The sequence below is a fragment of the Cebidichthys violaceus genome, unplaced genomic scaffold (genome assembly GCF_023349555.1).
Source record: "Cebidichthys violaceus isolate CVI_PGR_0920_01 unplaced genomic scaffold, fCebVio1.0.p SCAF_25, whole genome shotgun sequence".
Lineage (NCBI taxonomy): Eukaryota > Metazoa > Chordata > Actinopteri > Perciformes > Stichaeidae > Cebidichthys > Cebidichthys violaceus.
In genome coordinates, this window is record NW_027176428.1 from 7222176 (window position 1) to 7236187 (window position 14012).

General features: G+C 42.2%; 1 protein-coding gene across 1 annotated transcript; it reads right to left on the minus strand.

Annotated features, from left to right (window-relative positions):
* Nucleotides 1-575: 575 nt before the first annotated feature.
* espl1 (extra spindle pole bodies like 1, separase) lies at nucleotides 576-13317 on the minus strand. The gene is made up of 32 exons (XM_068720080.1): nucleotides 13197-13317; nucleotides 12946-13034; nucleotides 12416-12718; nucleotides 11557-12309; nucleotides 11299-11400; nucleotides 11046-11157; nucleotides 10779-10906; nucleotides 10392-10585; nucleotides 10054-10296; nucleotides 9752-9896; nucleotides 9490-9649; nucleotides 9172-9311; nucleotides 8780-8914; nucleotides 8537-8653; nucleotides 8255-8426; nucleotides 8015-8143; nucleotides 7743-7899; nucleotides 6996-7105; nucleotides 5626-6761; nucleotides 5121-5538; nucleotides 4755-4880; nucleotides 4322-4535; nucleotides 3989-4194; nucleotides 3511-3638; nucleotides 3041-3163; nucleotides 2737-2886; nucleotides 2465-2632; nucleotides 2191-2295; nucleotides 1982-2097; nucleotides 1817-1900; nucleotides 1078-1242; nucleotides 576-991 (listed from the first exon to the last, which is right to left on the minus strand). The coding sequence occupies exons 2-32, from the start codon at nucleotides 13024-13026 to the stop codon at nucleotides 790-792; spliced, it is 6522 nt and encodes a 2173-aa protein (XP_068576181.1). The 5' UTR covers nucleotides 13027-13034; nucleotides 13197-13317; the 3' UTR covers nucleotides 576-789.
* Nucleotides 13318-14012: the final 695 nt, after the last annotated feature.

A 14012-nucleotide genomic window follows, 5' to 3' on the forward strand; every position in this document is an offset into this window, starting at 1 on the left:
TTCAGAAGATCTGAATGCAATTTCAAGTTCAGGTTACCCAAAGTCACGTTCACTTTAAATTTCAATACTATTATAGTTAAAATAAATGTGACGGTGCAAATTATTTTTTGGTTCATTTTGTACATTCAAAAAACATTAAATTATCATATGTAAATATTGGCAGCCCTAATTTACCTCAGGATTTGTGCTCTAGGGCACTGAAAGCACCCTCAAAATTACACCTGATGAGCTCTTGATCAAATGCCTGTAGAACTAACTATGACATTGATAAAATCATCTAACCATTAAGAATCTCATAGCTACAGCTTTGAGCTATAATAAAATTACAATATTTCAAGGAAATATAAACAAGTGTTGTAAGAACAAGCTCTATATGTTGTGTAAGATCTAACTTGTTCCCACAGTATATTGATTTTATCCAAATGATAGTAACTTATATTCATATAAGCTTATATTGATACTCATATTTCTTGTTTGCAGAAGATAATACTGTAAATATATTTTTTCAGGCTTTCCCCAACTCTTCACATAAATCGGACTAGTTACAAAGTAATTTCCACAAATCGGACACCGACTGTATTCAAGAACACATTTATTCAGAAATTGTTCAATCAACACATTCAATCTAACTTTATAAAAATTAGCAAAATAGTTAAAATCATTCACAATATAGTAACATTGGTTTAAAAATGGAAGCATTGGTTTAAATAAAAGAAAATGCAGTACTTTAATATTGCCAAAATCTGCAAAACAAAGTTTAGCTGGAAGAGTTTTGGTCTACCAGCCCATCTACTGCAGGTGAACTGGTAAACCATAGACCACAGGTGCAGCTCCTATCAGGTGTTTCATGTGTGTGACCTGACGGGATTGCCCCATATAATCCAGGAGGGAAGCTCCAGAGCTAGCAGATAACCAGGACTCCAACAAGACTTTGGTGAAGCGATCAATATCCCGATCTGTGACATCCCACAGGTTTCCCAAAAAAAGGGGGCTAAGGACAAAAAAACAACATTGAAATGTATTCATAGGACACACTTAACAGATCCTTATTCAACAGCTAGTTAAGACATATCTCACCAGCCTGCTGTGAGGTAGTTGAGGACGATGCCTTGTCCTTCCTGATCTCCGCGCACTGCCAGAGCAGCACTACTGCAACCGAAGATCAGAGACGCTGCTCTCATCTGCCGCTTCAGGACCGATTGGCTGTCGAAGAATCGTGCGCCAGCACCATGACCCACGTAACTAAAGCCCCCCGGGGTTAAAACAACTTATTTTTTTTAAGCATTACAATAGTGTTTGTTAAATGGTACCCTCTTACAATTACTTTACAATATTTATTTAAATATTTTTTCTGTGGGACTTTTATCAGAGTTTGAACAGAAAAGGATTTGTTACAGGGATTCAGCTAAAATTGAATGTCATTAGATTAATCCGTTTAATCAAACTCAATTAAACGATTCATCATCTGGTCAATAAAATGTCAAAAAATTATTTTAAAAAGTCTGGAGTCCAACATTACATCTTCAAGTTGTTCGTTTCAACAGTCGAAAACCTAAAAATCTATTTACCATCACAGAAGACTGAACTGGAAAAAGTGTCATTTTTAGCATTTGTGTTTAAAATAAATTCTAGAGATCAACTTTTTTGCTTGTTGATCAGCAAATTTGAGTAATCAAATAATTCTTTTGAGCTCTAATCTGCTCAAACAGTGATTTTGAAGAACTTTTATAGCGCAATATTTTCAACATTTTGCAGTATTATGAACTGTAAGTATTATTTCCTCTCCCCATCAGGATACTTAAGATCACAAACTCACATGTATAGATCCTTGGTAGCAAGGGCTTCTTCCAGCTGACTCGAGTCAGGAGCAACTCCACACACACCGGCCCAATCCAGTTTACTTTAATGAGAATGGCAATGTAGTGAATGGGAAGTAAACAGACTGGTGACAGGAAGACTTGCATACAAGTGTTGGTCTCACCTGCTAAACCATTCCTTGAATTGTCCTTGAGAGTTTCTTAAATTGGCATCAGGGTCCACCACATAAAACACCTGCCTTGCATCCACACCTTGCTTCAGGACGGACTGAGAGTCAGTCTAAAAAGGTAAGATTTAAAAACACAATATCCATAACTACCACTATATCTTCACCACAGGCCATATTGTCACAGTAATGGAGCTTAATCGTACCTCTTTCTGAATGCTCAGTCCAATTACAGAGTGCAGAGAAGGCATCCGGCTGACAGAGTGAGACATTAAGATGGAGGTGCTCTCCCACGGCAGCTTCTGAAGGTACTGCAAATGAAACAGGAGAGGATACCTCTACATTTTAGCATCATCCTACTTCACAGACAACATATCGTACTAGTGCTTTTGGAGGTATTTTCTCTCCCAAAAAGGCCCCCTTTTTGTACAGATCAGGCTTTAAGAAAATGCAGTATTTCTTAGAGATGATGAAACCAACCTTGTCCAGGATGAGAACGACATGACCGTGGGGTTCGTCTCTGCAAGCGAGCCGGGACACGGCTGCTTGGAGAAGCTGGTCACACTTGGTGTCCCACTGCGAAGAGAACCCCAGAGCAAACCTCTTCAGGTCTTCTTGGAAGAGCACAGGAGAGGCCGACAGCACCGCCTGAAGCACAACAGTTTAACATGTGAGTAGTTGTTGCTTTGCAGTTCCTTTTCCAACAGAAACCAAGGTTCATGGATCTAAAAAAGGCCAAACACAACACACACCGTCAACATTTCCTCACTGACTGTCACTCCCTTTGCAGACAAAGACTTGCGGAGGTGCTGTGCCTGTTTGGAGAGCTCAGGATCCAATGAAGGGGGTAAGAGAAAGCTCCACCAGCACCCCAGCAATTCCTCCATCAACTTCAACAGTCGCTGAAAGAAAGAGAGCAGGTTGATTAGACAAAATGATTTTGTTGTGTTGTTTTCTTCGTCTACATGTCTGAGTGTATAACTTTAAGTGAAACTGCGTAAATGATGCAGGCATTGTGAAGTCTCCCCAGCAGCACCCTCGCTCTTCACCACTTACCCCAACTCGAGAGTCGAGCGCCCCGCGGCCCTCCCACCACTTGGCTTTCTCGGACACAGAGCTCACCAGCTTCTGCTCCACCTGAATGCTATCTATCTCCTGAATCAGCCAACGGATGGAGTGCTGCATAACACAGAGAGACAAAGACAAAGTTATAATCTGGGATGTTAATGATAAACCACAGGGAAATTACAAAAGTCAAACAAACATATTTAATCTTTAATTTCGCTGCACAGCAATTCTTTTTAAATTAGTGTGCCATAATTACTCATTGAAGCAGAAAAAGCAGTTGCAATACAACTACAGAAGCGGTAAATATTTCCCTTTAGGCTACTTGATAAAAAGAAGGGAGTGTGAGCATGGGAAGATTTTAAAGTTACTTGTGTCACCATATTGCTGATTTACAATATACTTGTCTGGTTTCAGATTGTGACTACCATTCTACTCATGAAATAATGTACTGTCCTCACCTGTTGTTTAGAGGTAGGGGTGTGAACAGTGATGGGTGCAGATCCCTTCTCAAGACGGGACAGTATGATGCTGTCACCAATCTCCCCGGGTTTTACTCCAAGCACAGACATCACACACACAGTGACCCCTGTAAAGGAGAGAGATGCACAGAAAGAAAGGATAATAGTTCATGAGCGTAATGCAGTTCAAATTCAGCTTATCTTAACAAGCATGAAAGCATCCAGTAATTGGAATTAAATCAGGTTATGGAGAAGATAAAAAGGCTCCACGAAGTATAGATACAGTAGCTAAAGGAATGACATACTAGAGGTTTGACAAACTCACAATAAAAACTTGCATGTAGATCAAAATCCAGTGAATTACCAGTTTCTAAAACTAAGCCATAACCTCTCATAATGCAAAGCACTTTTTGATGGAATCAAACATGAAAATGTACCCACTTTGCTACGAAGATCAAGACAGTATTTCATATTTTACCTGCAGGAAGCTGTTGAATTAGTTGGAGAAAATCCTGACAGTGGCTCTTGGGGAATGTAGCGGAGTCAGCAGTTGGGAAGGAGAAGATGTTCTCCAACCGTGACAACCTCCGTTCAGTTAAGATCTTGGACTCGTTTGGACTGAGCTCATCTAGACTCAAAGCACCCATCTTGTCTGCTAACTCACTGGACACCTTTCTCAGCTTTCTGTTCCAATGATGACAAGAAGCAACATGAATTAAACCATTTGTAAAATTGTCACGGTGAAAGAATGTTAAGCCTGGAACCGTCAGATGTCAAAACTATACACTATACATACAAGACATGTGCTTACTTGAGACAACTGGCCAAATGCCTGATAGTGTGATGACGATTTGTGATGCCCAAGGAGTGGGCATGCAGCATAGCTGTAGTCACGGGGTCCTGCTGTCCCCTGGTCAAGGCCAGAAGAGCACAGAGGGTCGGGTAGATGGTGGGGGAGGGGAAGTGCTGGAGGGCCAACCATGCTGAGCGGAGCAGCAACTCAACATCCTCCAGAGAAAGATTGTCTGAGAGAAGAAAGACAAAAATTACAGACACAACTGGATGAAGAGCTAAGAAGGTTAAGGAGCTACTAAGACTTTAACAGTGTTAACTTCAGGTATTCTATCCCTTATTTCAAGATGCTTTCTAGATTTTAGTGGCACGTTTCCCTCCTCTCACTCCAATGAAAGGACACATTATACCATAAAGACACAGTGTCATAATGCAGTAGTGTGAAGCCTCACCTGGCCTGGTGTATGAATGAGGGAGGTGGGTTTGTGGACCGTCTCTCAGCTGACCTCTGCTCCTTAGTTGAGACAAGTCGTCTCTCTCCAAATCACAATACATATCCCTCCGTAAAACCTCAAAATCTATGTAGAGAGAGAAGAGTCAAGAACGAGATTAGAGCTCTGGCTCTTCATCAACATTTTGTTAGATGAAGTGATGACCATTATTGCTGAGTTTCAAATCATTAACATTGAGCTTGGAAGGCTGGGAAGTCATCACTAAATGCACAAATGAAACCTATCACGCTACATTTTGCACAAATGCCAGGTAATTAAGTTATACATTTACCAATTAATGGGAAGTTTCACAAACAAAATACACACCTATATCTTTACTTGAAGCAGAATGGTCTTCAGCCTCTTCAGAGTCAGAGGTCCTGAGCTGCTCAATGCTGATGTTCAGAACCTGATTAGTTTCCTCCTCAATGGTCCTCATCTTGTCTGGCTCCTCCACTGAATCGGCCTCTGTCTTCGACAATTCCCTTCTACTTCTTCCTCTTCTAGTTGAGGCAGCCTGACAGACCAAAGACTCTTCATCCTCAGAAGTCACCCGGGGCATTGCAGTTGTCTTCTTACCCCTGGTCGGCCTCTTGGCTGGGACCTTCTCTGCAGGTGGATCTGGGGCTGTTTTACAGTTCTGTGCAGCTCTTCTTGTGGTGGTTCGCCTTTTAGGGACATCTGTTTTTTCTTTGGGCTCTACCGGGGTGTTGCCTTCCGTGTCACTCTCATCGCTAAACTCAATCTGTATTGAAATATAAGAAAAGCGTTTTTGATTTAAAAAAATAAATAAAAACACAAAAGGCTGTATTATTTTTTTTAAGATGCTTACCACGAAACGTGATTTCTTTGTGCGTCTGGGGGCAGCAGGCACAGGTTGGGCTTTGGCTTGAACTGGCGACAATTCTTCATACACATGAAACTGGAGCTTAGGGGCGGTCCTCGGTGCTTTCTGCACTAAAGCGGGGGCTTTCACCTTTTGAATAGGAGTACAGGCCAATGTAGGTACCACTGTGTTAAAGTCAAAAGAGTCCGGCTCCCTACTCAATGGCTCGGGCTTTACCATCACTGGTGTCATGGGAACAAGTCCCTTTCCTTTGGTTGAAGAGCTTGTCACTTGAATCCTGGGCATGACAAGCTTGACCTTCTTTGTTTTGTCAGGAACATCTAGGTTTTTATTTGGCTCTTTAGGCTTCTTAAGCGAGGATGAGGGAGGCACCGCTTTCTGTTCTGATTTCAGCGATTTATCCTCTTTTGGTGCATTCCAAATCCAAGCATTTGAGAAGAGCTTCTCTGGGCTGCAGCCCTGTTTCGCAGCCAAGGTGATCAATGACGCGATGGCTTTGGTTGCCATTAGGCCGGCTCTCACAGGTCTTAGCGTAGGAGAAGGTGTGGAATCAACAAATGCCAAGCCAGCTTCCAGTACCTTCCATATACCACAGACCTTGCTGAGCCTTGGTTCCAGCGCAGACAGGGCCATGTGAAGGTAGACACGGCCCACCACGTCCTGCATCAGGGAGGGCTTAGAGGGACTTTTGCCAGGGCCACAGGGAGGGAAGAGTTTAGCCAATTTTGCCCCAAGTTTGGCAACAACACTCTTACAGCGAGCTAATGTTGCCATCTGAAGTTTCAAACTGACTTTGGCTTCATTGGGATCTAGCTGCAGCACCAGATCGGCCTGTGTGGCTGCCCAGCGAGCAGTGGCACGGCCCAGACAGGGCTCCGAGCAGCAGGGGCACTGGCAGTCACATTCATGCGCCAGCGAGGAGAGCCAGCGGCGGGGCTGTGCTTTTAAAGGCGGGGAGCTGGCCACATCCCTCACTACGGGTTCTTTGCCAATCCACCTGATGCTCAGGATGCCCTTAAGATCATCCTCCAAGGCAGGAAGGGGCACTGGAGATTTCTGTGCCGGGCGACCTTTCCTTGGTTTGATTTTCACTTCAGCCTTCTGCACCTGATCAGAAGAATCTGAGAAAAATAAATAAATAGAAGTCCATTACGTAGTACAAGGAAAGAGACAAGCTTTAAATTAGACAATAGTCCTAACATATTTAAAACAAAAATGAGCAAAAAACTACTTATTTTCACTTTTTGAGTACAATTTACCTGGAATAAATATGAACACAACTTTACTCAAAGTCAAACACAAATATTGGACCAATATCCAGCCTTATTTGAACAGGAGTGTTGTATTTGACATACCTGTACAGAGTTCCAGAAGGTTTCGGACTTTGTCCAAATCGATTCTACTTTCCTCTCTCTCCCCCTGCATCAGCTCCAACTCAGCTTTCATCACCAGCAGCTCAGCACATCTAAAACAATGACAAGAGCAAAGAAAAGAGTGACTTCCATAAAAAAAAGAAAGAGTTTGAAATGTGACCACATTAGCTCCGATGTATTGTGCTGTATATCTATACTGTGATGCGTGATAAGCACAGCATTACTTAGTATGTACTAATAGAACATACTGCTAAACAGTTTTTCTAAATATTAAAAACACTTAATATAAAACAGTCCAGCAACAAAGAAACAAAGTAAACCTTATTAGAGTTGAATCAGCACCTCTAAAAAAACAAATCTATAATAAGCGTCTTATAATTGGGATTTATTACAGGGCTGTTGTATTGGATTGCAGTGGACTGTACAGGAGGGGTATATGACTGACTATAACATTTAGTATTATTTTAATCAATACGCTAGAGAACTATACTGTATAGATTCTATTTTAACAGTTCAAAGTGACCGCAGTAAAAACTTCAGGTCCAATAAATGAGCTTAAACACCACATCAAGGTTAACAGCACACAAAAAATAAGAGGAGAAACAAGTTGTGGCCTGCTGGTAAGTTTTAGCATTGTACACTGCAGAAAGAAAATATTTAAGATCGGCTATCGATTGGACACAGCTTCACTGTTTACATTTTAACCCTTGAACGTGCACATGTACGTACTGGCTGAGTGCTTGCAGCTTGATGGCCAGCTTGAGAGCTTCTAGACATTGGAGCCTGGCGTCATTGATGGCTCCACAGCTGCTCCTCACAGCCACAACCTTCATAGAGCAGTTCAGAAGATCTGAGAGCAGCTGCCACTTTAGCACCAAGTTATCTCCTGCTCATAGATCAAGGGTGAGAGGGAGAGAATCATGGCAGACGGCACTAAAAGAGACATCAATAAAAAAGGTATTGGAAGCTTTTTCATTCAGTCAATGTAAAAACAAACCTACCGTGGTCGATGAAGCGCATTTCTGAGCTGCTGCCGTTGGACCCATACAGGCCCTTCCCCACTAGAGTGACCAGCAGGCTGCAGAGAAGCTTCAGACTTTCATATAGGGCAGTGTCCGGGCTACTTAGACCTGAGACACAATCACAAGTCCTTACTTCATTAAAGCTGCAAACCTCTCTACATTCTCACGACGCAAATGAAAACAGAAATTATATTCAGTGTAGCAAATGCTTTAGCTAACCATGCTGTGTGATGTGACTTCTCTGGGCTTGTGGCAGTGCAGCTGTGTCCAAACTCAGATAGGAGCTGCAGGTCTGGAGCATGCGAGCACGCAGCAGGTACCAACTCTTTGACTGCCTCTGCTTGTTCACTTCTTTAAGCACCTCACACAGATAAGGTACTCCACAATCCACCTGAGATATGTTCAACAGGAAAAGGGGCAATTTGATAGAATCACCTATTCCAGCCCCCCAAAAAACCCAATAACAATGCAAGAAATACTGCTTCCAGACATGTCACTGACCTGTCCTGTGCTGTAGCAGTACTGAGCTTTCAACAGAACGGCCAGCATAGAGAGAGAAGAAGGTCCATCAGCAGTCGTAACAGAAGTGAGAAACGTTTCTGCTTGCTCTAGCTGGGCCTTAAAAAACAAAACAAAAAAAACAGCACAATAAACAAAGTAATTTAAATAAACAAATATGACATATAGTATATAAAATGAGATGTAGTATGTTTGCTATGAATACTTATTGCAAAACTGCATTACCAAAGCCAGTTCAGGAGTGCCCATATCCAGCAGGAGGCTGGCTGATTGACAGAGGGAGCTGGCACATCCGTGGGCATCAGCAAGTTGACGTGAAAGTCCAATCGCAAGCTGGTAAGCTTCCAAAGCCTTTAGAGGCTACATAAGAGAGGAGATTTGATAAATATGCAGATTAATTACCAATGATGTGAACAATACTTATAATAACCTGACCACAGAATACATCATAAAATAAATCATACACATCTAAGTCTTTCTTACAGTAAAACTTCTACATTCAAATATTTGCTTAACCAAGTGGTTATTTTGATTTGATAAAAATATTTGATAGAAGCTCAATCAACATGCAGATGGAGAGAGAAACTAAAAAGAGACCCGCCAGAATATATCGTTACCTTTCCTTTGAGTTTGAAGAGAGCCGCAGTCACGGCGATGGAGCTACAGGTGTGTTTGGGGTTTCTGACAGAAGGCAGGACGTGTCTCTGGAGGAGAGCGGACCACTCCTCTAGTGCCCTTTCCAGAGGCTTGCACAACTCTTAGGAAATAAAAAAAACAATGTCTATTATTCTCAAGCCAGCAAGCTGATAAGTCCCACCAATAGTGCTTGGCAGACATGTGTTCAGAATAGCAGAACAACAGATTATGAGACAAGTATAAGCATCATATCATGTGTCTACAGTAGGATGATTGGCGATATGAAAAAGGGCTCTTACTGTTCTCTGCAGCCAGGTTAAAATGCAAGCCTTCATAGACCAGGATGCTGTCTTGTGTCTTTTGCTTGTCTTCATAATCAAAATCATTGGTTTCTATTTGATTGGCCACACACCGTGTCTGCTCACGCAACTCTCGCAGTTTTTTGTCCCTGTCAATGGTCTGACCAAAAACAAAACAAGCACAAGACACTTGCTCACTCAGTGTGTTAAACTAAGCCTTAAATCCAGAAAATAGTTGATTACCAGCTATAATGGAGCTCACCTCCTGAAGGTTCTTCTCGAGAGTGCAGATATAGAGCCAAAGTAAAGCATGGGCCTTGTCATCCTTCAGTCTGTCAGCGTTCTCTGGAGTCTCGGGTTCTTCTTCAAGTAGCCGTAAAGCTTCGTGGGTAAAATCAACTGCTGTGCTGTACAGTTACAAATGAACATAATAAACACAGAGACAGTCAGCTGCTACCCATGACAGTCCAGCTGCAAAAACATTTGCCCTGACCACACAAAGAACAGTGTATTTGTAAATGACAAGGAGCACTCATTAGAAATGATGTAAATAAAAGCTCCTACCAGTCAGTCTGTTCACTGAAATCCTGGTAACACACAACTTGGGCCATTTCACAGAGGTAGACGGCACGCAGATGGGTGTGGGAGCTGTCCTCGTGGCAGATGTCCAACAAATCACAGAGTGTGTTGTAACGCTCCTGGGTCGTGTCTCCTGCAAACTCCTTATAGCAACGCAACTCTTCCTCCAACAGGCAAAGCATTGCTCGCTCATCTGGGACGTCGGGACCAAAACCGTCGCGTAATGTCCTGTTTCAGGGTGGGACAAGTTTCCTTTCCATTAATAATCCATAAAACACCTTCACTGAGAAATAAATGTTACAAAGAAATAAATGTATCTGTACCTGAGACGGATGTCCTCCTCCGAGTTACAGGCAGCGTCGGTCTTTGTTTTCACCCACAGGGAGACTGGTTCAGACATATGAGTCGTGATTTTGTCCCCCAGAGCCTTCAGCCACAGGATCACCCAGTCCAGCGCTCGCTCCAGCTGTCCAGCCCGCCTGGACGTCTGCACAGCCAGCATGAAGGGTCGGCTCAACTAGGTAGTCAAAAGCCATGTTAATGATAGAGAACAATTTGTGTAAAAATTAAACACATTTTCCTCAGGATCATTTGGGTTTGCATCCATCACCAAGCCCATTCAAGACAAAGACATGATTTATACACTACAGTATTAAGACAATGTGTATCTGTATAATATAACAAATAAAAAACACACATGAAGGACTTACCCTATCGACAGAGAGCGAGACGGGGCAATTCTTGCACAGATCCCTGCAGAGAATCTCAACCAGTGTGAAGGCCTGGTCGTAGAGACGCCGGTTGAAAAATCCACAAGCCAAGTTGCTCACAGCAATCACTGCAAGACACGCAGTAATCTTAAAATGTCATTCAATACAACAATAAAATATCAACTGTCTATATATTGCAATGTAAGTAAGCATTTCTGAACCACTCACAAGACCCGACATGTTAATAATCTAGAATGAAAGAATCACCTGCTTTGACGAGAAGGTTTTCACTGGGCAGTTTACGCAGTTCAATCATCATCTGTCCAGATGTGGCTTGGCAGTAGAGCAGCACTCTGTCCAGTGCGTCACTGTTCTCCAGCTGAGAACAAATCACAGTAAGTACTAAAACCTGAAGCACAATTAGAACTGCAGCAACATATTCTAACTGTGTGACTCATTGGTCTTGTTTTCATAAGCATCATCAACACCGTGAAATTGGATACAACAGAAGCAGCCTCACCTGTGACGCGAGCATGCTCTCGTAAGCAAACACGGAGCCTTGGTAAATACTGAAGCAAAGCGCCTGTTGTAGTCTGCTGCACTCAGCCTGGCATGTTGAATTCTGTAGATAAAGCAAATCACAGGTTTGTAATCTGCATAGATTTTCCTCAAGAAAAACCCAACAGTGCTCTAAATTTACAGAATTATTCCCCTACTTTGTTTCTAGCACACACACAAACAAAAATAACTAATTGTCCTGGTCAGTAGCTATACTCACCTTCTTTAGCGTCTTTACTATCAGCTCTTGGTGCTCCTCACAAAAAGAAAACCAAGCCAGGAGCACGGGTCCACTTAATCCCTTGCTGTGGCCACTTTCGACAGCCCACACCACAAGTCCACAACCTTCCAGGACTGCATGAGCTTCTCTGTCCCCCAGGTCGGCTGAAAGAGACCTCAAGGCCCTGGCACACTCCGTCAAAGCCTGGCCACTCTCCCCGCCAGCCTTCATCGTAGAATGAATCTTTACTGCCCATCTGCCGAGTACCGTGGCTGTACAGTGACAGTCAGTACGGTCTCCGATCGTGCTCTCAATGTCCCTCAGGAAGGTGAAAGCCAGCTCATAGTGACCAGCCTTACAAAGCACCTTCACTACAATTAGCACTATTTCAAAAAGCGTATATAGACCTGATGTCTCACTAGACTGCTTGGACCCGTCCCCCTCACAGCCTTGACCGCCAGTCCAGCATCTGTTGAAAAGTGTGTGCATTTCCTGGAGAAGAAAAGAAGCATCGTCCTTGGTCACTGTTTCACAGCTACTCTGAAAGTCAGCGATGGCATCCTCCGTATATATGGGGGCTTTGGAGAGAGAGGGGGTTACACTTTCTGTGTCCAACAACAGAAGGAAGCTCAGAGCTTGTGTCTGGCAGTGGAGTTTGTCACGGGGATTGAGGATTTTCTTGTCTTTGGTAGCAGATAGTCCATTCCAGAGCACGGAGAAGCAGCTCCGCACAAGGACACAGTAGTCCTCACCCTAAGGACCGTATAAGAGTGGAAACCTTGTTAATAAGGCGATCATTCAGTGCAGATGTGGAACACACAATGCATGTAAATTAAGTGAAATAGAAGGTGATGCATACCTGTTGGGCTGGGGTGAGCCTGCTGTAAAGCAACCCAGCTACATGGCTACATGGACTGTGAGCTTCTAGGGTGCTTAGCTTCTTGACAATATGGAAAATTATCTTTTCCATGTATAGTGGACTGCTCTTAGCAACAAGTGCTGCAGAAATATCATAGCCCTGAAGGGAAAGCTCCACCAGCTGCACCAACTGACTGACATGGTGAAAACTAGGTGATCCCACTCCAAGTTGATGGTTACAGGCTCTGATGACTCTGTCACACAGCGTGCGACCCTGTAGGCCCGACCGACTCTTCACATAATTCTACAAAATATATTTACAAAAGAAAAATACATTATAATATGCATTATATTCTCAAAAACACAATTTTAACACAGCAAATGGAACTTGACGCATCAAAACGGTCATTTAAATTATCGTATTTATTAAAAGCCTGTGCTTTAAACACGTTATCTTGTAGAAAAATAATAATGTGTAACGTTACTAGGAATATGAGAGGTTCATCTTACAGAAATTATGATTATGCTAACCTGTAGTTCTTTAACTAAAAGCTCCGTCTCTTCCACAGAAGAAGTCCGCTTGACGTACTCGTCCACTTTCAGACACTTCATGTCTGCAGCTGTAGAAAACACGTTGTTAAAATAGAAAGTTGAGTGTTAAACTTCGGTTCAGCGAGGAGCGTAGCTTAGCTAACGTTAGCCTCAACGTTAACCACAACATGAAGCCGTTCGACTAACGTTAACGTCTGCTAGCTTCACCAAGACTATATACAGTGACTTACCTCAAGCAGGAGACCTTAATGGCAACACTTTTATATTCACAGCAGAGAAAAAGCAGACTTGTTCTCCATAACTACACAATTAAGCAGAGCGGCAAGGTTGCTGCTAAAGTTGCGTAAGTTTAAAGATTCAAATCCTAAACATTCGAGAAAACTGCACACCCGCGCACTGTTTTTGAAAGGTGTTTGCTAACCAATCAGACAGCACATCCACTTTTTACCGGAAACTCTAGGGCTTGTGGGTCTCGTAGTTTTATGATACATAAAACCCAGAACGAGAGTAACGTTCAGTAGTTTTACAATGAGTTGTGCAATGAGTTGTAAAACCATGAAAAACATAAACATATTTTAGGTATTAAGCTGCATTTGTATTCAAACAACATATCTCCCAGAAACAAGTTGCATACCATATATTGTAAACCAATGTAATTAAAATAAATCCATGTGATGTAGGCCAAGACATAAAATGTTTTTGACTTTCTTCAAATGGATTAAAAACGGGCTTGTCCAAAATGATTTGAGTGATTGTTGTATAGTAAGAGTTTAGGATTTGTAACAAAGATGGAGGTTTGGTGTTCCACTATACTCTCCGTCATAATAATCATATTCACACCAAAATGCACCTACTGTTTTAAATTAGACTTACAAATCAAAGTCAACATCATCAAAATCATCTTTATTCTCTGATTGCATAATGAGTTGAGCACTATAAATTATAGTTATACCAGAGATTTTAAAAATATAATGTTTAATAACAATTTAGATATGGGTCAGTCAACAAAAAGAGTCAACAAAATAAATTGAGAGAATATGTTTATT

Bases quoted from the DNA above. Each gene is read 5' to 3' on its own strand.
- espl1 (XM_068720080.1), bottom strand. From the start codon at position 13,026: ATGAAGTGTCTGAAAGTGGACGAGTACGTCAAGCGGACTTCTTCTGTG. The intron at 12,310-12,415 runs GTATGCATCACC...TACGGTCCTTAG, and splicing joins GGCTCACCCCAGCCCAACAG to GGTGAGGACTACTGTGTCCT. The intron at 1,243-1,816 runs GTGAGTTTGTGA...GGGGGGCTTTAG, and splicing joins GCTACCAAGGATCTATACAT to TTACGTGGGTCATGGTGCTG.